The following is a 27,525-nucleotide window of genomic DNA, read 5'->3' on the forward strand; positions in this document are numbered from 1 at the left end:
ACCCGAAGCCAGGAGCCAGGAGCTTCTTCTGGATCTCCCAGACAGGTACAGGGTCCCAAGGCTTTGGACCATCTTCTACTGCACTCCCAGGCCATAAACAGGGAGCAGGATGGGAAACAGAGTAGGCGGGACATGAACTGGCACCTATATGGGGAGGATTAGCCAATTGAGCCATTGTACCAGGCCTCTGGGAATTTATTTTTAACAGCAACTTTAGGAGGTGGATGTTATGCTGACAGGTAAGAACACAGACACACAGCAAGGTTGTGACATGCACTCAGCTATAAAGCAGAAGAATCAAGACTCAATCCAGGCTCATGCACAAAGCCCACATTCTTTCCATGACATGCCACGTAGTTGATAGATGAGATATGGTGAGGACTAAAAGGGAAGAAGTTGGTTTGTACTGAGTCATGAGTGGTCTTGAATGCCAAGATGAAATAAAGGTAGTGTGCCAGAGAATGCACATGGGCCACGGGGTGCGCCCACATGAGACAGGATGGTATGGACACAATAATGGCAGGCATCTGTGTCTTAGGGGGCCCCTCTTATGCCTAAGAGGGAGAGAGAGAGAGAGAGAGAGAGAGAGAGAAAAGCCTGCACCTGCTCTTTTCTTTTGCTTTTTATGTAGCCTTGTTTTTGCAAAACATAAAAATCTGGAGTAATAGATCAGCCCTTTTTTGACTGAATGCTAGAGCAAGCGTACCACACATTATCCATGAGTTCTCCCACGGTGCTCTTCTGCTGTTGAGGGTGCTTACTGCAGCTGATACCTCAGGAGAGAGCAGTATTATCGGGGCTGAAAGGGAATCAGTGGCAAAGAGAACCTCAAGGGGGCAGTGCTGATTTTTCTAGATCTCTTATTTTCCACTTGGAGGTCAGTGACACATGACATGAATATCCAGAGATTTATGCTGTTGTCACACAGTAGGAGACAGACTTCATGAAGAGCTATTTGTGGCTTCAGATCAATTGCAAACTGCTGCTTGGACTAGGAGACGGTGGCCACTGTTTGCAGCACAATGCTTTCACCTCTCTTCTTTGGTTTCTCCTTCTTCGCTATGCATTGAGACAGTCTACTGAGGAACCAGTCGACATCTTGGGCATCCTCAGGCCACCTCAAGTACTGCTGCTTCTGCACGAAGCCTCGGAGGCATGGATGCTTCATCAGCTGATACTGACTCAGAGATCCGACTACCACCATGATGAGGGTGCTGCTGACATCAGACACACACCGACTCTGGGCAACACTGAATGCTTCCAGGCACCATCCGTCCCGAAGGAAGTGTCTGCTCACCAGACAGACTATCTTCCTACTGCTCCAGACAGCAGCCTGGATGTTGGTGATGTGGTTTTCTCCCGGGACAAAGTCTCTTTCTTCAATGCAGAGGTTGAATCTGTTTTGGTCACTGTATTGTCTGTCCAGATGTTTGAGCAGAGCCGTCTGCACCCACTCGAAGTCTTTGCTGCTGAAGCACAGGTAGGCATCATATTTGTATTCATTGAGTTCTGTTTCCTGGGAGTAGTCCCCAAACACCAGCCTCTGAGCCGTCTTATAACAGAGGAAACAAATGCCCCGGAATTTTGTGACCATGAGAGTGGTCAAGAGGAACAGAGTCAAAGTGACAGTAAACAGAACAAAGAGGGAGAACTTGAGCAACGTTAGGATTTTCTCTTCATCACAACCCTCAGTGGAGATAGAGTAGAGTGAGGCCCCCAAGAACGAGTCGGGGTACATGCAATAAAGGTCAGCAGGAGATCCCAATATAGAGACGTTGGTGTGATTAAGCCAACTGGTAAACCTGCTAAGTTCACACACACAGATGAACTTGTTATGGGTAATGTCCAAGGTGCGAAGTGAGACAAACAAATCAGGATCAGGAGAGAGCAGCTGGTTTCTGGACACATCCAAACTCTCTAAACTGGCAGGGAAACTGCCGGGGGCAAGAGCTGTCAGCCTGTTGGAGTTGAGGTTAAGGATCTTCAAGGCAGTCAGGTTGCTAAACACTCCAGGTGGAAGGAAATTAAGATAGTTATCGTCCAGATACAGAATTTGTAGGTGAGAAAGCCCTTGGAAAAGATCCCAACCACACCCAGATTCCCAGGCCAGCTGCAACATATTTCCTGTAAGGAAAAGCTGTTCTAAGCTGAGATTCTCTGCCAATGGGTGACTTTGAGTACAGGAAGAAAGGCGATTTTCATTCAAGATGAGAATCTGGAGGTGGGGTATCTGGAGAAGGAAGTAGAGCTCATCCAGGTTTTCTAATCTGTTTTCTGTTAACTGGAGGAATTTGGCTGTAAGGTGAGTGTCTGACAAAGACACTAGTTTGTTGTTTGCCAAAAGGAGGGTAGGAATGTTTGGAAGAGAAGAGATGGTTGTAAGCGCATTGTCCCGGAGATCCAACATACTCAGTTTTTCCAGGGATTGGAATGTTTGGGTCTGGATGATGCCGATGTGATTCTTTTGGAGATCAATATAGGTGAGCTCAGGCAGGCCATCAAAGTTAGAACTATAGAGCTCCCCCAGAAGGTTATGGGACATGTTAAGAATCTGGAGTTTGTCAAGTCCGTAGAAGGCCTCACTTGCAATCTTATTTATCTTGTTGTGGGCGAGGTTCAAAACCTTCAAAACTCTGAGCCCCTCAAAGAGTCTGTGATTCAGGGAGAAGATAAATCCGTGCGACAGATCCAAACTCAACACTGAGCTTCTGGCCAGGCCAGCAAATGTGCCCTGGTTAGGGTCCCTGATGTTGCTGAAGCCAAATCCAGCACCCATATTGTGGTAGGCGAGCATCAGAGAGGAAGTCTGGCTCCCGCTGATGGCCTGGCTGAAGTTTCCAGTGATGTCTGCAGTCCAGCCATTGCCTGAAACGTCCAAAGTCTCCAGCACCATGTCTCTGAATGGATTCCGACATGTCTCCCAGGCCACGGGCACTCTGTTGTACAGGTTATTGTTTGCCAGGCTGAAGAAAGAGAGCTCTTTCCCCTGGAGGGGCCGGAGCTCACTCTCACACACAACTACTATTCGATTGAGGGAGACATCTACCGACTTTAAGGAATTCAAGTCTGCAAATGAAGCATGAAGGGAAAGACTTTGAATCTGATTCATGGATAGGTCCAAGCGAGACAAGGAATTTAAATTTCGGAAATAACCATCTTTTAATACAATATCAGATAGACCACAGCCAAATAACCGAAGTTCAGTCAGATGGGGGAGCCCCTGGAAGGCATCTGGATGCAAGGCGCTGAACTGATTTTGGCCCAAGTCCAAGATCTTAAGGTTGGGCAGGTTCCTGAAGGCATCTTTGGCAATGGTCAAGGGGGTGTACTGGGTCCCAAGCTCCAGCAGCTGCAGCTGCTCCAGGAGGGGGAAGGATGAGGTGGTGACTGTCCTGATATAGTTGAAGCTTAGCAGGAGACTCTCCGTGCTGTTGAGGACTTGTGGAACCTGGGTGAGGTTGCAGAAACGATAGAAAGCCACCTGCCCGTCAAAGGAGCAGGGAACAATTCCAAACACAGGACGCACCATAAGCACCGCTCCTATGAGAAGGTCAAGGTGATCTGCCATGATCCTACAGAGAAGAGGAATGAAAACACAGGCACCTAAGCTTTAGGCAATGCACATGGGCTCACAGAACTTGGAGGATCAAAACCACCACTGTAGTGTAGTGGGTTAAGCTGCCACTTGGGGCAATAACATCATATAATGGAGTGGTGAGTCCCAGCTGCTCCACTTCCAATCCAGCTCCCTGCTCATATGCCTGGGAAAGCAACAGAGGATGACCCCAATCCTTGAGCCTCTGGCACCCAGATGAATTTCCTGGTTCCTGGCTTTGGCCTATCTTAGTCATGGGCATTGCAGCCATTTGGGGAGCCAATCAACAGATGGAAGCTCTCTCTCTCTCCCTTTAAAAACAACTAAACTTTAAATAAACCTTAGGGGTCTCCTCTACTATGTGCCTTCTCCCTGGCACCCTGTGTTATCCGACTCCATGTGCATGGCTATTGGCAGAGGTGGCTTGCTGGAGACCCAGTTGCTCTTGCTCTGTCAAATTCTTATACTGCTTTTTCTCTTCCTTTTGTTTTAAGATTTTATTAATTTTCATTGGAAAGGCGGACTTACAGAGAGAAGGAGCTACAGAGAGAAAGATCTTAGGTCTGCTAGTTCACTCCATAAGCAGCTGCAACCACCACGTCCAGGATGAACTGAAACCAGGAGCCATAAGCCTCTTCTGGATCTTCCGTGTGGGTGCAGGGTCCCAAGGCTTTGGGCTGTTCTCTACTGCTTTCCCAGGCCTGGAAAGCTGGGGGAGCTGGATGGGAAGTGGGACTGCTGGGATTAGAATCGGTGCTCACATGGCTATGGACAGGGACAGGGTTCACAAGAGAGCATTCTGTTCACTTGCAGGCTTTCTGGTTGTGGCAGTGACGTATGTGGGTGCCCTCCATCCCACCCCTCAGGAAGCAGGGGCACATATGTTCATGATGGTTCTGGGATGTACAGAGCCAGCTACATCTCACCACCCCAGCACACCTACCTATACGTCGTGTCATCCGTGGGAGTGAAATCCCTGCTTGGAGCCACCTCTGAATCCAGCTCTGGTCAGGAGTCTTTGCTACTCCAGGGTTGCGCTGCATTCCCCCAGGAGTGCAGCCACCATGCCCATTAGGGAATGACAGTACCTTGCTCAGTTTGGGACCTGACTAAGCACCATTCACCACTTGGAAAAATCGGTCGCTGATGGGCAATGCCTCCATGGAGAGTGGTGAGCAGGGTGGCCTGCATGGTGATGGCTCGAATGTGTCGGCTAACGTACGTGGGGTTTGTTTTTAAGCCTTGGACTCCTTCTATCCACATGCGGGAACGTCTCATTCACTTCTCCTCCCAGGCCGTCACCTATTGTAACTCACACCATTCAATGTGAGCTACTCCCCCGCTTTTACTTCTTTTCCATTATCTTGACATCTGTACAGTTAGGTGTGCAAGTAGATTATGTTATGTCTATGAATTCCATTTCAGAATAGTAGCAGGGTCTGCTGGCATCGCTGTCCTAAGTTATGGCACTTCTAGATCTGCCCACATTTGTTACAGGCGTCTCGATGACCAGAAATGCTGTGAAGTTCTCTACCTACAGGGTTTGGGATGTTTTGTGTGGGGGAGTGACCAAACAAAGTAGCTACAGTTCCTTCTGAGTGAACTTGTTGAGGTTGTGAATGGGGCTAGGAGCTAATGACTTGGTATGGACACATGGCACATGGCAGGTGAGAGAGGCTGCCTTTTAGACACTGGGATAAAAGTGCAATGTGATCTTAACAGATAAGTGGAAGGATCTTTGTGTGGAGAAATCACAGCAGATGAAAGTTTTAGCTCACAAGGAACCCTGAAAGTGATGGAGGTCTGGGACAGGACCTCTCACACACCCGGGAGGCTCCTCCAAGACCAAGACACCTGCCATCTTCCATGCCAGACTGATCATTTGCATCCTGACACTCCCCCAAACCTCGGTACTAATAGCCAGAAATCACAACTACTAAGCCCCGTTGGAAATGGACAACTGTCCCAGGATGAGAGGAGAGGCAGCAGACCGACACCCAGCTCTGTGCTTCCCAAGGACAGTTGTAAGGCTGTGACTCTGGAAGCCGGGATGGTCATGGGAGGGACAGACGCAAGCACGTGACAGGAAGCAGGGGCCCTTGGCGGAACTGGAGGTGAGTACCTGAGTCACAGAGGACAAGAGTGGGCTGGCAGCATCGGGAGAATTCAGGCCTTCTATGGCCCTAGGAGGAAAACAGTCGCGGAGAGACCACGTTGAGTTTCAAGCAACCTTCTGACACCTGACAGTGTAAAGCTGATTCGGTGGGCAAGGCACACAGGTAGTTGCTCCTTAGCTTACCCCTGCAGCGGCAGCGGCTCTCGGCCATGCTCCCGGCAGCACATATTGCCCTGCAGCGGTTATTAAATCTTTTGAGGTCATGCATGGACCTCGTGGAAAATCTGCTTGTAGCGTTGGCTCCTTGCCCACCGAAAAGTCGGCATCACAAACTAGAGTTTGTACCCGGAAGGCTCTGTGCCCTCCTGTGACCAGCCCACGGCAAAGTCACATTGAGAAGCTTTGGTTTATGCCGCTCGATTGCCACGCTTGCGTTCTGCGAAGGACTCGTGGGTAAATATTTCAGGCTTTGCAGGCCACACTCAGGCCCCTGTTGACTGATCTCAGTTCTAGAAGAAACAAAAATAGAGACTTTGATTTCACAATTGAGCGTCTGATGTGACTGGAAGGCAGACAGATTCTGACATTGAACCACCAGTGCTTGCAGGAAAGAACTCACTTGACCTCCAAGATGCTGACAATTTCACGAGAGCTGCTCTCTCCAAACAATGAATTCGGAACCAGGCAAAGAAACGTCTGCAGGGCCATGGGAGTGGGAACAACAGCTCGAAATCACAGACCACTGACTGCCTGGATCCAGGTGCAGCGGCAATCCTGCGGGTCGCCTTCCGGCCCGGCAGAGGAGCGGCGCCCTCTGGTGGTCATCAAGACGGGCGCGCTCATGGGACTAAAATTTCTCTCCTGACCAGAGTCATGAAACGTAATTTGCACAACTAGTTCATCTACCAGGTGACATGCATGTTCCTCTTAAAAGTCACTACTCTGTGCAAAACGACACAAAAACCATAGGGCTTGGGGAAGGGGATGGTACATTACCCATGGTAGCTTTACAAAAAATGGGGATTCAATAAAAGTAGCAGTACAATTTGAACCTAGATGAATGCCCACAAAATGTATGAACACAAAATATGGGTGTGTGGACCTGGATCTCAGCAGGTTGCTGCCCACAAGCAGCTACTTTGAAGTAACAGAAAGATCCGATGTCCAAGGGAGAGCTGTAGCCCCAGATGTGGATGCCCCTGGCTCAAACCAGACGTGGAGAGCAGAAGTCACCAACAGACACAAGAGGGGTGTTCTGCATGTTCCTATATGGCTAGGCTCTGCCAGGTATGGTTTTCTGCCTTTATACACGAGGAATCACATATAAACCTGCGCAAAAATCCACATCCCTCATATGTTAGTATTGTTCCTCAACTTCTATTATAAAATGTTTGGGTTTTCAGAACTGCTTGAATTGGAGAGGTGAGCTAAAAACTTGCTGCTAGGCAAAGTTGTGATTAGAGTTAGGAATTGAGACGCGGGCCTGAGTGATGGATTGGCTCTGTTCGCTTCTGTAACATGTCAGTAATGTCCTCCAGTGCCTGAGTTCACAAATTCACTTTTCTTCTCTCTTTAAAAAAAAAAAAAAGATTTATTTATTTTTCTTGGAAAAGCAGGTCAGATTTATGGAGAGAAGGAGAGACAGAAATATCTTCCATTCACTGGTTCACTGCCCGAATGACCACAATAGCTAGATCTGAGCCAATCCTATCCAAGCCAGAACCATCTTCCGGGTCTCCCACGTGGGAGTGGTGGGCACCACCTCCCAGGATGCACGTGGGCAGGGAGCTGGCTCAGAAGTGGAGGAGCCGGGACTGAAGCTCACACTCACACATGGGAGGCGCCCGTGCACTCACCCTCTGATTTTATGTTATGGCAAAATATAGTCCGTTTTAAACTCACCACTTAGTGGCATTAAATATATCCCCACCATTCATCTTCAGAAGTTTTTTCTCCTTATTTTTAATTTATTATTATTGTTTTCATTTTATGATACAGACATAGGCCTTGGGATTTCCCCTACCCTGGATGGTTCCCCAGTCAATCCTGTGGATTCTGAGGGTGGGATCACATTGGCAAGACCTGTTTCTTTTCTTCTCTGAATGGGAACTGATAGCCTAATCTAAGTAACAGCAGCATCACTTGTGTTGTATTGCTTGTTTTGGCATGTGAATTTTGGGGGCACAAAGGGCAATGGTGGGGCCACGGTCCCTTGAGCCCAGCATTTGCCTCTGACCACAGTTCCACCAAAACAGGTGGATGACTACAGATCCACCGGCCTCACATCTCCTTGGCTATAAGTTTAGCTTCCTTTACAAACCAGTGTGACTTTAAGGCTCTGTTGGAGCTGTCTCCCCCTCACCTAGCACTACCATCCCTCTTTGTGTAGTGCTGGGACTGGAATTTCTGATATCCTTAAGGAACTCTTCCAGCCTGAGGGCCCGATGCTGTACAAGATGTCCACTGCTGACGGTCCCTTGACCACCAGCACCACACGGTATCTCTGATCTCCAGAAGAGCAATGCCCACAGTGCAGGCCCCTGGGCAGGGGCAACAGCTGTGTGGTGCCCAGCATGGCCCTGCTGCATGAGCAGCTGTGGGGCTGGGGCCTGGTGGGTTCTGTTAACCAGCCCTCGCATGAGGACCACTAGGCCGGAGTCTGCAGAAGAAGCAGGAACTGCCGGCCAGCCCCATGCTGGGTTCTGTATCCATGGAGTCAACCGATCACGGACTGCAAACACTTGAACTTTTCTTGCCTATCCTGAGTGTGCACAGACATTTCCTCCTGTGGTTATTCGCTAAACAAGACAATATTACAACTGCTTGCATAGCATTTACAGTGATTTAGGCATTAAAAATAATCTAGGAATGATTTTAGTAATACTGGAAGAGGTGCCGAGGTTAAAACACTGTACCACTTTCTATAAGGGACCTGAGTGCGGGCCTGGGGACCTGGAGCGAGGGAGGGATGTCTCGCGAATTTTGAGGGAAAAATATATAGGAGTCACACAGAGCAGGCAGCCCTCCCCTGCACATGCACCCCGCCCCCCATAGTGCTGAGCTCGCACCTCCCCCTCATTTTCCCAGTCCTCTGTATTACTTAGGTCCATTTTACAGATGAAGAAACTTGGGTCCAGAAAAGATAAGTAACTTACTTAGAGCACACAGCTCCATCTACTGAGTGCCACCCTCCAGGTTAAGGGGATGCCCAGTTCTTCCAGCTCAGCAGTCCTGCCCCAGCTCGCCTGCCAGTCATCAAGTTGGGCTTCAGGTCATCTCCCATTGGGCCAACTCTGCCAGGTCTGCAGGAAGACCCACCCTTAATCCCAGGGCCACTTATTTTGTTCATTCTTCTCTCCTGCTCTTTCACACCCTCTGTCCTACACTAATCTTGTGGGTGCCTCATGACTGTTCTGGAACCTTCCTTACCTTCTCAGAGCATTGGCATCCCTACACATCTTCCCACTAATCCTTTTTGCTCAGACCCACTACAGTGCTTGAGCAGCCATGCCCAGCACCATGGTGGGAACCTACCAAGTTCCTTCAGGGCAACCTGCCTGCACACCGCCCCCTTGTCCAGGGCTGCATTTGAAAGCACCCCTGCTCCCTCCCTGTGCATGAGGCTTCCCTCCCCACTCCACCCCTTGAAGGCAGGTTTGGTTTTGCTCTCCCCAGCCTACAGCCTTGCAAGGGGTCCATCTGATGAGTATGCTGAATGAATGAATGAATGAATGAATGAATGAATGCATTGCTCACCTTCCACACGGGGGAGCTTCAGGCCACAGAGGAAGCTGCCAGGTCCCTGACTTCCCCAGATGAAATGGCCTGGGAGAGGTGGGAACCTGGGGCACACTCCGGGCAGCCTCCTGCCTCTCTTCCCTCCTGGCTGAGTCTTCATGCCCTGCCAGCAGTGTGCAGTCATGGTAAACTGCCGCTTCTGTGAACTTGTTGTTTCCTATCCCTCCCTGCTCTGCCCCCCAACCATAACATCTAGAAACATCCTTTTGTGCATCTGTAGCGGTTCTGTGCACAGCCCCTCCTGAGCTCACTCAATTGGCTGCAGCTTGACCTGGAGTTATATCCCCAGCGTGTCTGTCCTCAGCATCCATCCAGGCAGGCTAGGTCACACTGGTGTCCTTTGACTTCCATGGGAAGAAGCCTCTGGCTGGCATGGGGGCAGCTGGTAGCCCCTGTGGCAATGCAGGATCCCTCCAGCATTGGCTATGATTCTGCAGCCACTGCTCAGCTTCCAGACCCCGCTGGTGCCCTCCTGGATCTTGGCAGGGAGCACTGGCCCATCAGTCTGCTGCCCCTGACCCCTGTACCCTTCTGCCAGAGGCAGCCCTCTGGTGCTCTGGTCAGAAGTCTTCCTGGCTCTTTAGGCCCCAGAAGTGCCAACTCTTCAAAATGACGTTGAGATCTCTACACAAGAGTAAAAGCGAATTTGGGGACAGTTCACAAGAAAGGGGATTTAATTCTTGAACCCCTCATCTTACACAGGGGCAGCTCAAGCTGTCCTCCACCTGGTGACACCTACACTCTTTCTATCACTGCCCTGTGGTCATTCTCTGCCCTCAGCCTCCATCCCATGCCTCTACCTGGACTGCTCCTGGGCCTCGGGGTGCAGGAAGTCTCAGCAGCTTGTCCTGTTCCACTGGCCCTTCATAGACCAGTGTGGCCTTGAGTGGCCCTCACTCTCCTGCAGGTGCAACTTGAGCTCCCTGGCTTGCCATTCTGGCTCCATCTCCATTACAGTGTTCGCATGGCATTCAACCATTCCCCAAGCTCCACCCCTCCCCGCCCATGATGCATCTTCTGAGAGCAGGGACCAGCTTCTATTCAGGCAAGATTCCTGGCAGGACTTAGCACAACTGCTGGCCTCAGCAGTACTTTTCCCATTCCTGCTTTTGCACAAGATACTTTCTCATTAGACACACTCTCCCACCCTGCTTCCCAGTACTAGGCCCTACTGATGCATTTGCAATCCAGGGGCAGTGGGTTCCCTGATAATTTTTAAATTATTAAAAAGAGAGACAGGAAACATAGCATTGATGTTACAAGTTTCCATAGTGGGATGGTTATCATATTCGCCTAACAGCATTGATGTTTTTCTCTGCCATATGTACTGTTCCTAGCAGAATAACTGATCCCCATTAAATGTGTCTGTATTAAATAGGGTCAGAACTGGAAAAGGTCAAGATTATGTTGTAGATGGAGGCATGTGGAGTGCCAGGGCTGAAGGAATCTGGAGAAGACCTGAGCCCAGGGTGGCATGCCACCTGGGATGCCTGCCTGCCATGTGAGATTGCCTGGTTGTGGGACACTGCTCCACTTCTGATCCAGCTTCCTGCCAATGTGCACCGTGCCAGGCAGCGCATCATGGTCTCAGCGCTTGGGGTCCTGGTAACTAAAGGGCTGCCATTCCAGGCTCCTGACTTGGTCCTGGCTCAGCCGTAGCTGATATGGACATTTGGTGAAACAAACCAGTGGATCAAGACATCTGTCTTTTTCTCTCTGTGTTATTCTGCTTTTCAAGTAGGTAAAACTGAATAAAATTTTTAAAAAGAGAAAGAAGGACACCTTTGGTACAGACCCAGAAAATGGCCCTGGAAGCCATCTGCTCACAAGGGCATCCCTCTTCCTTGGTAGTGGGCACAGGGGCGTCACTTTAAGAATAAACCCACCCTGGTGGACAGGAAGCTTTCCCTGGGGACCCTAAAATGCCACTCACAACATTTCTGCTGCCCACTGGCTTCTGAACAAGGGCAAGGAAGGACAGTTCGAAGGGTCTTCTCACCAGGGGGCAGGAAACCCAGGGAGTAGATTCTCATGGCTTTCTAGGAAACAGAGCTGAAACCAGCACTGGGGGCTGGAAAGGCTAGTTGAGGGGGTATGGCATGACGGAAAGCAGCCTCGCTCAGAGAGGGGTCTCATGTACTATGCATCAAGCAGCATGACGCTTCTCAGCAGTACACCTGAGGCAGCTCACATTCCAAAGAAAATCCATTTGCATAGCTCATGATTCTGGAGGGTGCAGGGCATGGTGCTGGCCCAGGCTGAACTGCATGGGTTGTTCTAGCACTGGGGACCACAGCAAGCAAGCTCTTACATCTGGAAGCAGCATCAGAGACAAGGAGCTGGTTGGGGTCTGCTTGGGCTATTTTGACAGCCCCCTGGTGAGCACTACCAAGATGCTCATGCAAACTGCCTCAGGGGGCAGAGCCCCCAGCGCCCGGGGACCTGGCTTCAGGCCCAGCTCTGGAAGGTGCCACCCCAGGAACCAAGCCGGGCAGCTGGTATGATTCCAGCCCTATCTCCATCCCAGGGAGCCCCGCGGAGCCACCAGACACTGTTAGTGTCATCTTGAAGCAAAAGCCAAGCTAGACACACAGCAAGACCTCTTCATCCTAGTGGCCCAGACAGCTCCTGGGAATGCAGATTTCACTTTGTTCACACCCAGGAGCAGGACCTGTGAATCTGCATTTTCTTTCTTTTTTTTTTTAAGATTTATTTTATTTTTATTGCAAAGTCAGATACAGAGAGAGGAGGAGAGACAGAGAGAAAGATTCTCCATCCAATGATTCACTCCCCAAGTGGCCGTAAAGGCCGGAGCTGAGCCAATCCGAAGCCAGGATCCAGGAGCTTCTTCCTGGTCCCCCATTCGGGCACAGGGTCCCAAAGCTCTGGGCCATCCTTGACTGCTTTCCCAGGCCACAAGCAGGGAGCTGGATGGGAAGCAGGGCTGCTGGGATTAGAACCAGTGCCCACATGGATCCCGGGCGTGCAAGACAAAGACTTTAACCACTACACTAACGCGCCGGGCCCGAGTCTGCATTTTCAAGAAGCGTCTAGGGGTGCAGATGCTGCCAGGGACCAGGGACCAGGACCCAGGAGGCTTCTGCTGTTCCTCTCACTATTCACTTGTCCCTTGTCCTCCTTCGCCCGCCCCCCACCTCCCGGGTGCCCCATTCTTTTGGGGGTGACACTGGGTCTCACTCGGTAGGTCACCCCAATTCTTCTCAGTGCATCATCCCGACTCACAGGAATCCAATGGGTCACCTGCTTCTCCATCCAAGTAAGGTGTGGGGGTGGGTATCATTTCTGGGGTCCAGGGGAGGCGCTTCTCTTGCCGACCAGCAGAGGACGCGCGAAGGGCGGAGACCTTGGGGAGGAGTGCGACGGAGCCAAGGGAGGTGGCGCTGGGCATCCCGGAGCTGCGCCCCGCGAGGTCCGTGGTGCCGGCGTTCACCCCGCGGATCTAAGAAGCGGAAATGGCCACGGCGTTTGCAGCTGGGTGTACGCCCGAGCTCGTCCCTGGCCGATGCGTGAGCCTGGACGAAGGCTGCAGCTCTCTCAGCGGCTGGCTCTCCGTCCATGCAGCAGCAGCCAAGGCCAGCAGGGCGCAGACCGAATCCCCGGCGGGCTGGCCATCGCCCCGCCCCACACTTGCCAGTCTTTCAAAACGCCACGAAGCGGAACAACGAAGGACGGGAACGCGATTTCTCAATAACCCGAGGTTGACCTGATGTCTCTTTTCAGCGCCCGTGGAACCTGGCATAAAGATTTGTCAGCACTTCAAGCACTGTTGTCCCGCAACAACCACACACAGTGATACAGGAGGATGTGTTGGGTCCTAACTGGGTTAGGGTTAGAGGGCTCCCCTTCTGCCTGTATAAGCTGGGGCACAGGCTAAGCGCATCTGCTCTGCTGTCAAGCACAGCCTTTCATCTGAGTGGCCATCTAAAACCAACAGCTACCCTGTTGGAGCGCTTTAGGGACCCGTGGTCCACACCTGCCTCCAAAGGTCAGGATCAAGCCCTGCCCGTGCTCTCAATCAGAAAGGGAGCTTGGGTAGCTGTGACAGTAGCGCTGAATGCAACACAGCTCAGCAGGTGTGTTGACGGGCTGCTGGGCAGAAGGGCAAGGTCGAATTCTGGGCCGTGGAGTCCCATTCTGGCATCCCCTGGGACAGGCTGACAGCAACCAGAAGTTTCTAAGTGGCGATGGAAATCATGTGGGATGTGTGGGAGGGGAGGGCGAGCTGCTCTGTGACCAGCTCTCGGGCAGAAGGTGTCTGGATTGAGAATAGCCAGTCCCTTTGGTGGCTGCCGACATAGCCTGGCCCAGGAGAGCCCTAGGGACCCTGGGCAGGAAAAGGGAGGCAGGTAGGATGGAGATGGCCCCCTGAGTCTCTAGGTGCAGGAATATGTCCTAGCAGACACATGTCCCCACCAGGAGGGCAGGGGACTTGCATGTCAGGGTTAGGGGTCATCGAATGTCCTGGCTTCAACTTGGCAGTGATGATTTTCAAGATGCGAGTTTGGTCAAGGCAGGGGCTGCGAGGCAGGGAGTTTGGGTGCTGGGTCCTCGCGCAGCTACCACCTGGACAGCTCTGCACAGCCTGAACTGGACTAGCAATTCTCTTTCTAGTAGCTTCCTTGTTCACTTTGAGACTGGCCAAGTGTCACAACAGCAGTTACAGATGGCGCCACGTCTCTCTGGAGAGAACACTCGTTGCAGTCTTGGTAAAGCCTTGTCTCTGAGATCTTGCGAATACGTGGCCGTGCATAGTAAGTAATATTAGTAAAACGGACAGATAAAACCAGGTCCACCTCTATCCTGGCCCTCAGTTTACTCTCAGAGGGGGCAGTGGTGAGTCTGGCTGGTAGGACTTCTGGCTGGGATTTCCAAACAGGGCCTTAGGCTGAGGACTCCCAGGCTTTGCCAGGAGGTACAGGGATGGATGGGGGAGCGGGAGGGTGTGAGCAGTCAGACAAGGGAAGGTCCATGGTGAGGAAGCAGCAGAACTATGCCAGGACTGAAGGTGCAACAGGCATGGGTGCTTGGACCAGCACTGGTGAACAGGAGGCACCCTCACCCACAACCCCTGGGTCCCGCAACACACAAGATTCTGAAATTGTGGTGTAATCTGTGGCTGTTCGTTTGCTTTCCATCCTGGAGAGCTGAAGGTTCCAAAGCATGACATAGTGGATCTAGAAAAACTAAGGGAAAGGCTCTATTCCTCCCACACCTGCGCACCTGCCTGTTAGAGGTGCCTATTCACTCCCCTCTTGTTTCATAGGTTGGGAACCAAAACACACAGCAGCCTTGAAGTTGTGGGGACCCAGTGGTGTCTCTGACCAAGATAGGGAGGGATCTCCGACCACAGAAACTCAGAGAGGGAAGTGGTGTGAGGTGTTGCCTTTATTCTGGTTGTCTGAGTTCAGATTCTGGCCATGTCATTGTTTATAAAATGGAGTGGCTGAAGTGGCTGGGTGCTGTTTCCAGTTCCTGTGGTGCTGTTTCCAATACTGCTGCCTCCTGCTGCATCCAGGAAAGCAGAGGAGGATGCCTCAGGTCCTTGGACCCTTACGCCCACATGGGAGACCCAGAAGAAGCACCAGGCTCCTGGCTTTGACTGGTTCAGCTCCAGTTCTGGCCATTATGGCCATCTGGGGAGTAAACCAGTGGATGAATGATCTCTCTCCTTCTCTCTCTGCAAACCTGCCTTTCCAATAACAATAAATACATCTTCAAAAATAAAATGGAGTGGCTGTGAAGAGTTATGGAGCTCCTATCTCTAGGTCCTTGTACACAGTAGATTATGTGTTTATTAAATTATTCATTGATTTTTACAGCTGCTCCAACCTTCCATGACACTGGGTCCAGAGAGGTAACAGGAGTGGTGACCTTGGACAAGTATGCTGTCCATAACATCAATATTATGAATCTTGTAGTGGCATCAGGCACATGAGCATGAAACTGAAGTTCCATTTTGTTTATTGTGTGTTTAGGGCAGTGACTTAAGCACACGGACCTAAAGTCAGACACATGGCATCGGAATCCTGGCTTACTATGTACCCGATAGGTACTCCAAGTCAGTGCTACTTCTGTGTGTGCACTGGTGTTACTAATTTCTGTTCCAAACAGGACAAAACATCTAGCCAGCCCCACTGAGAGGGTAAGTCAAGCCTGTGGGTGTCAGGGCTGAAAACCGATCACTAGTGTTACAACAGCTTCTCCTGGGATTTGACGATGCTATGGCTCTGGACATTCCCCAAATAGAAAGGTCTATGGGACACAGGTGGGGTGGAGTGAGGAAGGCGAGGCGAGGAAGAGGTTTGGTAAAATAGAAGCGGCATGAATGGGGCATTTATCCAGAACCCTTTAGTGTCCATGGGCAACTGCTCCCTACGTTCAAACTTGGTCCGATTTCCTCCCATATAACCAACAGGAAAATCTTCCCCCGACCCAGTCACTCCTCCCTTCTTCCTGAGAATTAATCCAGCCTTCTTTTCTGGCCCCATTCCTCAAATAGGAAGTCTAATCACCACACCCAAGGCTTCCATGACTCATTAACCATGCTCTTTTTTTTTAACCCCTTGAGATCTGGTTTTCCTGTAGGAGCTTTTCTTCTGGAAGTTTCCCTCCTTCTCTTTTCTTCTGTTTTGAACTCTGCTTTTTTTTTTTTTTTTTAAAGCATCAGACAGTGTTAGATTCTTACATTTTTCTTTTCTTGACACAATCCCCTCCCCTGGCTTCCTTGATTTCCCTGTGTCCCTGTGATTTCATCCTTCCATCCCTCACTAGTGCCTGTTCCCCTGAGGCACACACACACACACCTGCCTGGCTTCAGGCTTTCCTCAGACTCTCTCCAGCCAAGCACAGCTTGCTGGCTTTGGTCAGCTGGACCCTCCCACAACACTCCCAAGGTCTTTCTCTAGCCCTGACCCTGCCTGCCCTCAAGCAGTGTGTTTTCACTGATGCAAGGCACTCCCATGTGAATGTTGTTTTACAACTTCAGATTCCAAATGTCCCCAGATGACTCTGAACTCGGAAATATCCTCCAGAAACCAAAAATGTTTGCACAATACTCAGAGGCACATATGTGAACAACTTCCTGGGTCAGGGATTTGGCCGGGAAGATATAGCCAATCTCATTCTGGACACTCTCTGATAAAGAACTGATTACTAAATCCTTGGGTTTTTCTCTCCTTCCGATGTCTCTAGGTCTATCTTTTATTTCACGTGTTCATCACCCTAGCCTAGCCTGCCACCCCCTCCCCATGTCTTTATTGGGCACTGTCTATGAGAAACAATGTTAGGTTATGGAGCTACATGGAGGGTAAACCCAGTCAGACAGCTGTCATGCATGGACAGATGGCTGAGTCTTGGGCAGCCAGAATGTGTGATGAAGGCTATGGAACTCAGAGAAAGATACAGAAACCCAGGCTGAGGTAGCCTCTACACACAGGGTACACAGACACACAGCTCCCTAAGGATCAGGAGCTAGAGTCAGGAAGGGAGGCATTCCTGGCAGAGACTTCCAGCCAAACGGGAGGAGAGAGCCCAGGCCTGACAGTTGCCTGGGGCTGGAGCGGCTCAGAAAGACAAAGCAGAAGCTCCAGATTGGTGTTGGCAGGGCATGGGGCTGTGCTGGATCTGGAAGATTCTAGAACTCCATCTGAGTACAGCAGAGGGTACTAAGGGTTTTGAGCACCCCCATGACCTGAGACTCTTCCACGCTGCTGCAAATTGGCTTCATTCAGTTGATCCAATGCATACATACACAGTCCATGCCTTCTGTGCCAAGTAGGTGGGGCATTTTGCTGTTTCCCATATGTGCATGAACTTCAATCAAGAGCCGCTGACCAAGTGCCTCTGAAGTGTAATGTACCAGCTGCTGCTCAGGAGATCTCTGGATGAATGGGACACTGCCCTTCCTCAGTGAGTGGGGCAAAGATCCCTCAACTCTCAGGAACAGGCAGGTAAGAGCAGAGCTTCCGGTAGGGAGCAGTGGGGGACAGAAGAGGAACCCTCCAACTCTACTTGAAGGGAAATCATCACTGGAGAAGATGCCCTGTGAATTGCTACTTAAAATGTAGGGCATTCCCTGGCACAGCGGTCTGGGCACAGGAGCGAAAGTGCAAAGAGAGAGACGTGCAAAGAAAGCATGGTTCGAATGCTCCAAGGAGGCAGCATGTAGAGTGTACGAGGAGTGGCAGCTGCCAGTGCAGGAAGGGGAAGCAGGAACTGGGCCGCATCTTGCAGGCAGCCAAGTGCCTTGCCATATGAACTTCATGCTGTCTGCAGGTTTTCTTCCCTCAGCCTTAACCTGCCCTGCCCTGTCAAGCTTAGTTGCTCAGTGCTGGCTCTGCTCTTCCCAGCCCATGCTGACTGTCTTCTTTGAGCCTGTATATGGATGATGCCATAGGACTTCACACTAAGTAGGTCTCTGCTTGTGCCGCTGAGTTGTATGTCTTCCCAGCCAGACCTGGAAGTTTCCGAACACTAGGGAACGTGTCTCACGCTTATGTCTTTTCCACAAAGCTGAGCACCTTATAGCATGTGGTTGACACATTAGGGAACTACAAAACCAGGACTGGAAATCACTGAAGCTTCAGGGATCTGACTGAAGATTTGGATTTTCTTTTCCACAAAACTAATCATGAAACAATCATATCTGGATCCAGTGACTGCACATTCCTGGGTTTTCTTGCCATCTGAGTGTGTGTGCTTGCAGACAAATAAGCCCAACTATTTCAACATTGGGCAAAACCAAACTTCCTGATGCACAGACTTCAACAAAGAAGGCTCTGGGGCACGCCCCTTTCTCGGCAGAGGGCTTCCCTGTTCACGAAGAAAGTTGCAAGCCTGGCAGGCTGGGTTGGCATTCTAACAACAGACTCTCAAAGCTCTTTGCTTTGCCTTGAGTCATACGTGTCCAAGGGGGTGACCCTGGCTCATCATTTAGGATGCAAGTGCCCATGAGGCAGATAATGGCACCCATATGCATGGGGATTCCTCATGGATAAAATATGGATTGTTTTTAGCTTTGGCCTGACTTCCTCCTCTGAGACCCTCCCCTACCCTGGACCCCTGCTGCCAATCCAGCCACTGAAGGATTAGCAGCTAACTCCCCAGGACCCTGCTTCTCTTTTGATCGGCTGTCCATGGCACACCAGCAAGTTCCTGGCCATTGTTTGATGCCCAGGAGAACAAGGTTGGAGGAGTAAGGCACCCAGAAGAGACTGCATGGTCTCTTCAGCGAAAAGAGAGCAAGAACCTGATGCTCCTGGATGACGGCCATGCCCAGCATCATCCAGGAGTCACCAATTTTACCCTCTTCCTAGCCTGAGCCAAACCCCACTGCTGCAGGTGTATCGAGTGTCCAGCCAGGCCTTCTCTGCAACACTCTCTGGAGGCCACTGGGGTCAGGCTGTGGGTTTGTGATTCGCTAGTCAAGCACTAGGTGACAACCCAGCTACTCTGCAGCTGCTCTCAGCTGCCAGCACCACATCCCACCCACCATGGCCTCAGCAGCTTCCCGGGTCAGCACTCACCTTGAAAACAGTCCACCAAGCCAACCACAACAAGGTCTCACACCACCTTCACCCAGTACACAACACCCTTCCGATTTGGTTTTATGGGGATGTACGGACACAAGCGCACTACGTGACTGACTTCCTCCCCCCACCTGACGTGCCATTAATACTCGCAGTACTTTTATTTACCCTGGAGTCCTCCCCGGCTGGTGCCATGGGTGTCAGTGTTCAAGAGTTTCTGTTGAGCAACTCACTGACTTTCTGGGATTACTGTGCCCAGCTGCAGCGGCCGTTTGAGTCCCCATTTTGAGGAACAGATGGTTTCATGAGTACCTGTCCATAGGGATTTCACAGAGCCAAGTGCTCGGCTCAGCTGTTAAGATGCCCACATCCCATTCCCAGTGCCTGGGTTCAAGTCCCACCTCTGCTTCCCGCTCCAGCTTCCTGCTGATATGCACCCTGGGAGACAGCAGGTGATGGCCCAATGCTCAGCTGCCTGCCACCCACGTGGGACAGAGAGATGGAGTTTCAGGCTCCTGGCTTCCACCTGGTCCAGCCTGGGCTACTGCAGGTACTGAGAAGTGGACCAGTGGTTGGGACATAGGTCTTTCTTACTCCCTCCTTTTTCAAACTTAAAACGAAAATAAAATTTTAAACAAAAAACAAAACAGGGCTTTGTCCCAGGCGAGGTTTACCTTGGTCCCCCTTGCCGGACACGGAGTGCTGAGAGTGTCTATCAGCCACCTCAAGCTACCCTCACCCTGGCCGCGTTGGGATCCCGAACAGCTTCGGGAAGGAGGCGGAGGTGCAGAGGCGGGCGGCTGTCGCGGTCCCGCCCGGTTCGTCCCCGCCTGTCCCTATCCCCCAAACGGCGCTCACCTCCGAACTCGTGGCCCTGCCGTCTGCGCCTCGGCTGGCTCCTCCAGAGTGCACCGGTCACCCAGGTGTCCACCCCGCCGCCGGTGTCCACCCCGCCGCCGGTGTCCACCCCGCCGCCGGCTCCGCCCTCCGGCCCAGGAGGCTTCCGCGCCCTCTCAGTGGGCGGAGCGACGTCCTGCAGTCGGAGGACTGCAGGCCCTAGGACCCCACGCGTGTGACAGGCGCGAGGACCCAGGCCTAGGACCCCACGCGTGTGACAGGCGCGAGCAGAGACGAGGTGCCCGACTCGGTGCTGGCGCCCAGCTTCATCTGTGCCAGACAGAACTCAGGCTCCACTTTGTGCAGGGGGCTGGGAGGCGGGGCGACTTGAGCTCCTATTTTGTCGGGACAACCCCAGGGAGATCCTGTGAACAAGGCGCTCCTGCTCTAAACACTCACACCGCTGGGGACTGCAGTAGTTGCAGAAGAAAGGGATAGATTTGAACTGGGTTTCACCCCAAAGGCAGAAAGGGCACCATCTTGAGTAATTACGACTTGGAGAGGGGGACTGTGTGAAGGGTTGGGGTGTGTACAGGGTACAGGGTACAGGGTACAGGTGGAGGCGCGAGCGCACACCTGCGCACCTGCGGCTGCGAGATCAGGGTGTCATCCAGGAGCAGCTGCCTCCCCCGCTCGCTGAGAGAGAGAGAGAGAGAGAGAGAGAGAGAGGTGTCAAACAAAGATTGGCTCTTAATTACTCGCCAGGAGCTCATTAGAGTCTTCCTAGCTTCCTCTCGGGCTGCCAGCTAAAGCCTGAGTGACAAATTGCCTCAAGTGGGTCCCCACGGGCTGTAGGCAGAGGGGTGAAGCTGCCTTCCCACTCCAACCTTTCTGTGGGGGTGTGGGGTTGAGGGGCGGAGCTCACATCACCGCACCAGTGGGGGTGGGGATAAGAAACAACTCTCCCAGGGGAACTGCAAACCGCAGCAGCCCAAACCCAAGCGCTGTAAGGTCTAGCAGGGGCCAGCTTTTGTAGTCAGTGGGACGCCGGGCAGAGGAGTTGGAGGCTCAAAGGCAGCACTGGCTGGGCTCATCAGAGGAATGTTCTGGAGTGTGCTGGGGAGGGCGCTCTACAGGCAAGGTTATGGCCTCCCAGAACTTCCAGAGCCGACCGCACCCTGGGGGGTGCCTGGCCTGAGGTACCCGGTCTCACCACTTCCCCCACCCCCTGCACTGAGCGGAGACCCCCACAGACACTGTCTGCATGGCTCTGTCTGGGACCCAGGAGGTCTCCGAGGGAACTGGTGGCTTCTCCTTCCTCTGGTACGCGCAGGAGCTGCGGTTGCTGAGCCAAAGCCTTGCTGATCCAAGCTGCAGCGATTGCCACCTGCTCTCTTCTCCACTAAAATCCTGAGTAGGAGACACAGGTGCAGGGCACCAGCTGGTAGAGGCCTTCCCGTGGGTCGTGGCACTCCCCTTAGTTAAGATCTTCCGTGGAACTGAATTAACTCCAGATTCTGAGTCAGAGCCATGCATGCGGCCCTGGCACCTTTTCCAGGCTTGTCTCCCCCACGTGCCAGTGCCAGCCTCACCAGCTGCCTGCTGCTTCCTTAGGCTCTTCCCTGCTGCTCCTCTGCATGGAATGCCCTTTTTCTGGGATTGTGCACATTCTTTCTATCCGTTTGTTTAGAGATTTATTTATTTTTATTGGAAAGGGAGATAGAGAGGAGAAGAGACAGAGGAAGATCTTCCGTCTGATGGTTTACCCCCTAAGCAGCCACAACGGCTGGTGCTCACCGATCTGAAGCCAGGAACTTCTTCCAGGTCTCCCATGAGGGTGCAGGGTCCCAAAGCTTTGAGCCATCCTTGACTGCTTTCCCAGGCCACAAGCAGGGAGCTGGATGGAAGGGGGCTGCCGTGATTAGAACCGACACCCATATGGGATCCCGGTGTGTTCAAGGTGAGGACTTTAACTGCTACGCTATCGTGCTGGGCTCTCTATCCATTCTTTATTGTCCTTTGCACTGCCACTTTTTCAAAGAGAACTTTCTTATCTAAATTAGATCCTTCCTGTTATCCCCATCCTTCTTAGCATCTCTTCTATTTCATCACATTTCTCACCTCAACCTGTGATTTTATACTGATGTCTATATGGTTCAAGATCAGTCTGCCCTTCCTAACAGGTAGTAATCCTCATGAGGGGAGGAGGAGGAGTCATTTAAATCCAGCATCCGGGAAGCACCTCCCAATAAAATGAATGCTAGAAGCAGTCTTCATTGTAAAGGCCATGATTAAAACTCAATGAATGTGTAAATGCATTTGTGACTTTCTATTTAAAAATATAACAAGCAAAGCAAGATTCTGGGAAATACAAATACCAAGGTTTATTAGGTACTTTTTAAAACTAACCATCCATTCAGCAACCCTACACGAAGTTCTTCCATAGGATCAAGGGCCTTGCAGCCCAGCAGGGGAAGGGGACATGGAAACAAGCAGTTGTAGTGTAATTTGATGACTGCTACAGGGACACGTGTGTTCCTAACCCTGTGGGAAACCTGACATCCAAGACCTGATGATGTAGTTGTTGTAGTCAAAAGATGGTTATGGTGTTGTCAGCTGAGCAGGGGAAGGGACTACAGCTCATTTGGGGAACTGCTGGTAGGTGGTAAATGAGCAGTGTGTGTGTGTGTGTGTGTGTGTGTGTGTGTGTGTGTGTGTGTGTGTGTGTATAGGGAGGCTGGGATCTGGTCACCCGTCCATGCATGCACCACTCATCCATAGCTGCTCTGTTGAGGGCTTTAGATTTTGCTTTGGATCCCTGCCAGGGTTGGAAATGCACTGGATGGGGCTAAATGTCAAAGTGACACCATGCCTTCATATTTTTGTAACTACAAGTGTCATTTGCAAGGCAGCACATAGGAATGAATGGAGCAGGGTGTGGGGTAGTTGGTGAAAACTAAGTACAGTTAGGGAGCTACCACAGCTGACTAAGCAGGATAGTGAGAACCTAAAGTAGGCCAGTGGTATTAATTCATGTCTGCCAAGAACCATTTTTGATGCATTTATGGATGTGTCCAGGGACCAGATACAAGCTCAATAGCCAGCATTCACTGAGTGCCTACCAGATACCCTGTACTTATCTAAGCTCTCTACGTACACTGACTAATTCTTGACACAACTCTATGAATCTGTATTATTATCATTCCCATGTCACAAAGGAAACAAGGGAGATGGGTTTATGTAACTTACACATGCTTATATAGCTAGTGAATGAAGAACAGGATTCTAACACAGAATACTTGCACTTAACTACTATCCTCCAGTGATATCGCAGTTACGTGAACGAGTGGGCAACATCCTGGGTCTCAAGGAGCTTACATCTGGCACTAGAGATATAGAGAAGACAGCCTGGAGCAAGATTTAAGTTGTAGTAAAATTTGATCTCTCCCAGAGCAAGAGATGCGGGGACTGTTTCACAAGGCATGGTTTTGGATTGAAGGCTGGTTGTGCCAGTCAGAGTTAGGAAATGCATATTTGGGATGGTGGTAAGGTGGCAGTAGATGTGAAAGGATGAGTTCAGTTTGGGAACGCAGGTGATAGATGGTTTGTGGGATGTGAAGGTGCAGTAGCCAATGTGCAGCAGAAATCATGTGTCTGAGCATGGAAATAGTGTTTGCATGGAGATGGAATTGGGAGGCTCTGAAACAGAGGTTGTGGTGAGCAATTATCAGAGTGGTTAAGATGCCAGTTGGGATGCCTGTTTAATAGCGTGGAACTCTGAGCCAAAGTTCTGCTCCTGACTTCAGCTGCCTGCTAATGCCTACCCTGGGCAGCAGTAGGTGGTCTCTGCTATTTACATGGAAGATTCCGATTGAGCTCTCAGCTCCTGGACATTCGAGGAGGGAACCAGTGGCCAGGAGTGTTCTCACTTGCTTGCTCCTACTCTTCTTTCTCTCCTTCCTTCTCTCTCTGTCTCACAAATAATATAACTGAAAAATAAAGGAAACAAATGAAGACCTAGTTGAATAACATAACCCAAAGGACAGGCAAAATCAAGGTCCAGGAAAGAGACAGAATTCACAAAAGATTGACAAATTTCAGTGCATTAGTAAGACATCACAAAAAGAGGGAGATGTGTGGTTGACAGTGTTCACACCACCAATTGAGATGTCTGAGTGCCATACGTGAGTGCCTATGTTGGAGTCCCAACCCTGCTCTCCATTCCGTGGAAGGCAGCAGATGATGGTTCAAGTGCTTGATCTTGCCACCCATGTGAGATACGTGGATGGAGCTCCTAAAGTCTAACTTTAGTCTGGCACAGCCTTGATCATTGCAGGTACTTGAGAAATTAACTAACAAATGGGAGATCTCTCTGTGTCTTTCAAATGAATAAAATTTTAAAAGATAAAAATAAGAGTGAAAAGTTGGATGACTGTGATATCGCTTCTTCAGGCCCAGAATACAAAACTCAAGATATCTGCAACACATGTAACAAATATTCAGAATATATAAAGAATTCAGACAAACCAGTAAGAAAAGATCAGAACAATGGACAAAAGATACAGGGACATCCCAGTACCTGACAAAAGAGGAATCCAAGATTAAGAAATGAAAAAGCCAGACTTCATGAATAATCTGACAAATGCAAATTAATTCTAACACAGGGTGTTTAAAAAGTTTATGGGTAATGTAATTAAAGGAAAACTTCATTTTCATGAAAAAGGTTTTGAAATCTATGCATATTCAATGTATTCAAAAACCTCACAGAAAATACATATCATGAAAAACTATGCATGGACTTCAAAATATTTCTGCACCAAAATTTACCTTTCGTCTCCATTTTCCTATTAGCTTCTCCAAGTTCATTGTGTGTTACACAAAGATCATACTGGCCAAAAATAAAAAGCCAGATAATGACAAATATTAATGATGGTATGGAACAACAGAAGTTTTCGTATGTTCAGTGTAACCCTGGAAAGTTGAACTCATTTTCTCTAATTCCAGAAACTCCATTCCTCGGTATACAATTTGATATATAAGAATAAATGGGACTATTTAAGGAGGAGTTGTCTGCTAAATTGCCATAACATGCAGCTTCTAAGATGGCCCACAAGGATCCCTGCCCCAATACCCAGTTCCTCTGTATTCCCTCCCCTTAAGTGTGAGCTGATCTGGTGTCTTGCTTATAATAAATGGTGTAGAGCAAAAGTGGTAAGCTCGCCTTTTCTGAGACTGGTTGCCAAAGAACATGACTTCTGTCTTGTTCACATACTTGCTGGCCTCACTTGCTTGCTCTCAAAAAGCCAGCTGTCCTGTTGTCATATGCCCCTCAGAGAGCTCTATTTGGCAAAGATTCAGTGGAGCCTTCTTGCCAGCAGCCAGTAAGCCACTGAAACATTAGTCCAAGAGCCAGTGGGAAAATTATGACTCTTACCGACAACCATTTGCCTAATTTTGAGGTGGACTCATTTCCATTCGACCCTTGAGGCAAAACAATAGCCCAAGCTAAGACTTGGAATGCAAGCTTGGAAGATCAGAGTCAGAGGACCCAGGGAGATCCTGCTTGGAGTCTTGACTTACTGAAACTGATGCTGTGTACATTGCTGGGTTAAGCCATTCAGTTTTATAGTAATTTGTCACACAGTAGTAAAGAACAAAGGCAAATCACTGAATTGGAAATCAACCAAGTATTCTTCAATAATCAAATGGATTAAGTACATTACAGATCAAGAATGACCATACAGCGAAGCATCATAGAATATATCATTGAAAAAGACTAGACCGTAATATAACCAACAACATAGATATATTCACATTCACAAAGTAGGTTAAGCAACTGGAAATTCACAGCTTGGTCTCCAAGAAGCAAACAGCCATGCTGGATTGCAGGTGGTAGGAGAGCACATGGCTGGGAAGCAGCTCACAGCAGCCATCAGCAACTTTGTCAGCAAGGAAACAAGGGCATCAGTTCTACCATGACAAGGGCCAGGATCCTGCCAGCAACCCTGAACGCCAGAATGAAGCCTGGCTGACACCCTGGTGTTGGCCTTGTGAGCCCCTCGGTGGAGAACTTGGCCACATCCTGCCTAAAGTCATGACCATAGAAACTGTGAGACAACAAATGGCTATTTTAAGCCCTGAAATTCCTATATTCTGCTACATGAGCACAGAAAACAAGTATAGCAAGTCATTGAGAGCCTGAGGGCAAAGGTGCTTGTTGAAAAAGATACGTGCAGCTTCTGAAGCAGGACTAAGTCCCCCCCAAAATGCCAAGTCTAGAGTATTTTTCATGCCCCTGTAGTCCCTCTGCCTGTATTGCATGAAATCCTCCTTGGCTTTGCCACGCAGCAGGGTTGCCTCAAACTGACCATGAGGCTGGACTGCCACAGCATGCCATTGTAACTGTGGCTGGACCTTCCACCTGGGGTCTCCAGTTTGATCCTGGGCCAGACTGGGAGCTGCAAGACAGCCAGGCTCTTTCCATATGTCACATTTTGATGTCGCTGATCCCTGGCCCCAGGGATGATGAATAGTTGGAGCTCAGAAACACTGGTCAAAGGAGGCAGCCGATGAATGCTAGGGACTCCCATCTCTCCTGTGTCTACTGGGAGCCATGCTTAGGGGTGGGAGGGAGCCAGCTGTTGTAGCATTGTGCTTCTGGAGTGCCAGTGGCAGGCCAGGAGACTGGGAAGTACCTAGGATGTCTTGACCACTGTCTAGACGAGCTGGCCATGCACAGATGAAAAAGGGGGGCCCACAGAAGGTCACAGAGGCAGCCCTGGGTAGTGACACCTGGAGATCGGAGGGGCAAATGTTTCCAGCAGCTTCTCTGCAGGGCTGTTTCACAGCTCTTAGGGACTGCCAATTATCAGAGCGTAAAATGGAGCCCTCGAGGGTGTGCTAAAGCCTGTATGATCCCAGCTTTAGAACTCAACTTCAGAGGAGTCCTTTGGCCAGCCCTCTGGGTCAGGAAAGAAAATAGTGGCTTACCCCTTCTCTGCTCAGATATATCAACGTCCACATCCTTCTGGGTCCCATTCCTGATGTTTTTTTCTTTTCTTTTCTTTTTTTTTTTAGAAATAACACTCATTGGATCTTAGTTACTTCCTTCTTCGCTTCTTCCTGTTGTTCTTTCTTTCATTCATTTTTAAAAGATTTATTCATTTGAAAGGCAGAGTGATAGAGACAAAAAAAAACAGAGAGCTCCTCCATCCACTGGTTCATCCCAGTTGCCACAACAGCTGGGGCTGGGCCAGGCTGAAGCCAGAGGTCAGGACCCCCACGGGGATGTCCCACATGCACAGCAGGTCCCCTGCACTTGAGCCATCCTCCATTGCTTTCTCGGATGTGTTAGCAGAGAGCTGGATGAGAAGCTGCTAGGAATGGAAAGTGCACTCTGACATGGGATACCAGGGTCATAGGTAACATCACAATGTCAGCCCCGCTTTTTCTTGTTCTCCACTTCCTTTTTCTTCCTGCTAAAGCAACTTTCTTCATTCCAGGAAACATGTAGACATAACTCTCTCCAGGTGGCCAAGCTGCTTCCTCTCAGACACTCCTTTTCCACTCTACCCCCTATTCCCCAAAGCAACAGTCCGGGTTGGACTTTGCTACCAAATGCCTAGTCATTG

The 27,525-nt window shown here is 50.3% G+C and overlaps 1 protein-coding gene across 15 annotated transcripts; it reads right to left on the reverse strand.

The window, feature by feature from the left end:
* Window positions 1–375: 375 nt before the first annotated feature.
* Window positions 376–20,002, reverse strand: TLR5 (toll like receptor 5). Of its 15 annotated transcripts, none has more exons than XM_040985729.1 (4): window positions 19,916–20,002; window positions 12,753–13,262; window positions 5,718–6,220; window positions 376–3,572 (listed from the first exon to the last, which is right to left on the reverse strand). In XM_040985729.1, the coding sequence occupies exon 4, from the start codon at window positions 3,566–3,568 to the stop codon at window positions 992–994; it is 2,577 nt and encodes an 858-aa protein (XP_040841663.1). In that variant the 5' UTR covers window positions 3,569–3,572; window positions 5,718–6,220; window positions 12,753–13,262; window positions 19,916–20,002; the 3' UTR covers window positions 376–991. The 15 variants fall into 15 exon arrangements, 14 of the variants coding, with proteins under 14 accessions (XP_040841663.1, XP_040841664.1, XP_040841667.1 ...); XM_040985730.1 differs by lacking the exon at window positions 19,916–20,002 and adding an exon at window positions 19,732–19,902; XM_040985733.1 differs by lacking the exon at window positions 12,753–13,262 and having other exon boundaries at window positions 19,916–19,980.
* Between the last annotated feature and the right edge of the window lie 7,523 nt (window positions 20,003–27,525).

Source organism: Ochotona curzoniae, unplaced genomic scaffold, assembly GCF_017591425.1.
Source record: "Ochotona curzoniae isolate NIBS_2020 unplaced genomic scaffold, NIBS_Ocur_1.0 contig_430, whole genome shotgun sequence".
In the NCBI taxonomy this organism is placed as follows: domain Eukaryota; kingdom Metazoa; phylum Chordata; class Mammalia; order Lagomorpha; family Ochotonidae; genus Ochotona; species Ochotona curzoniae.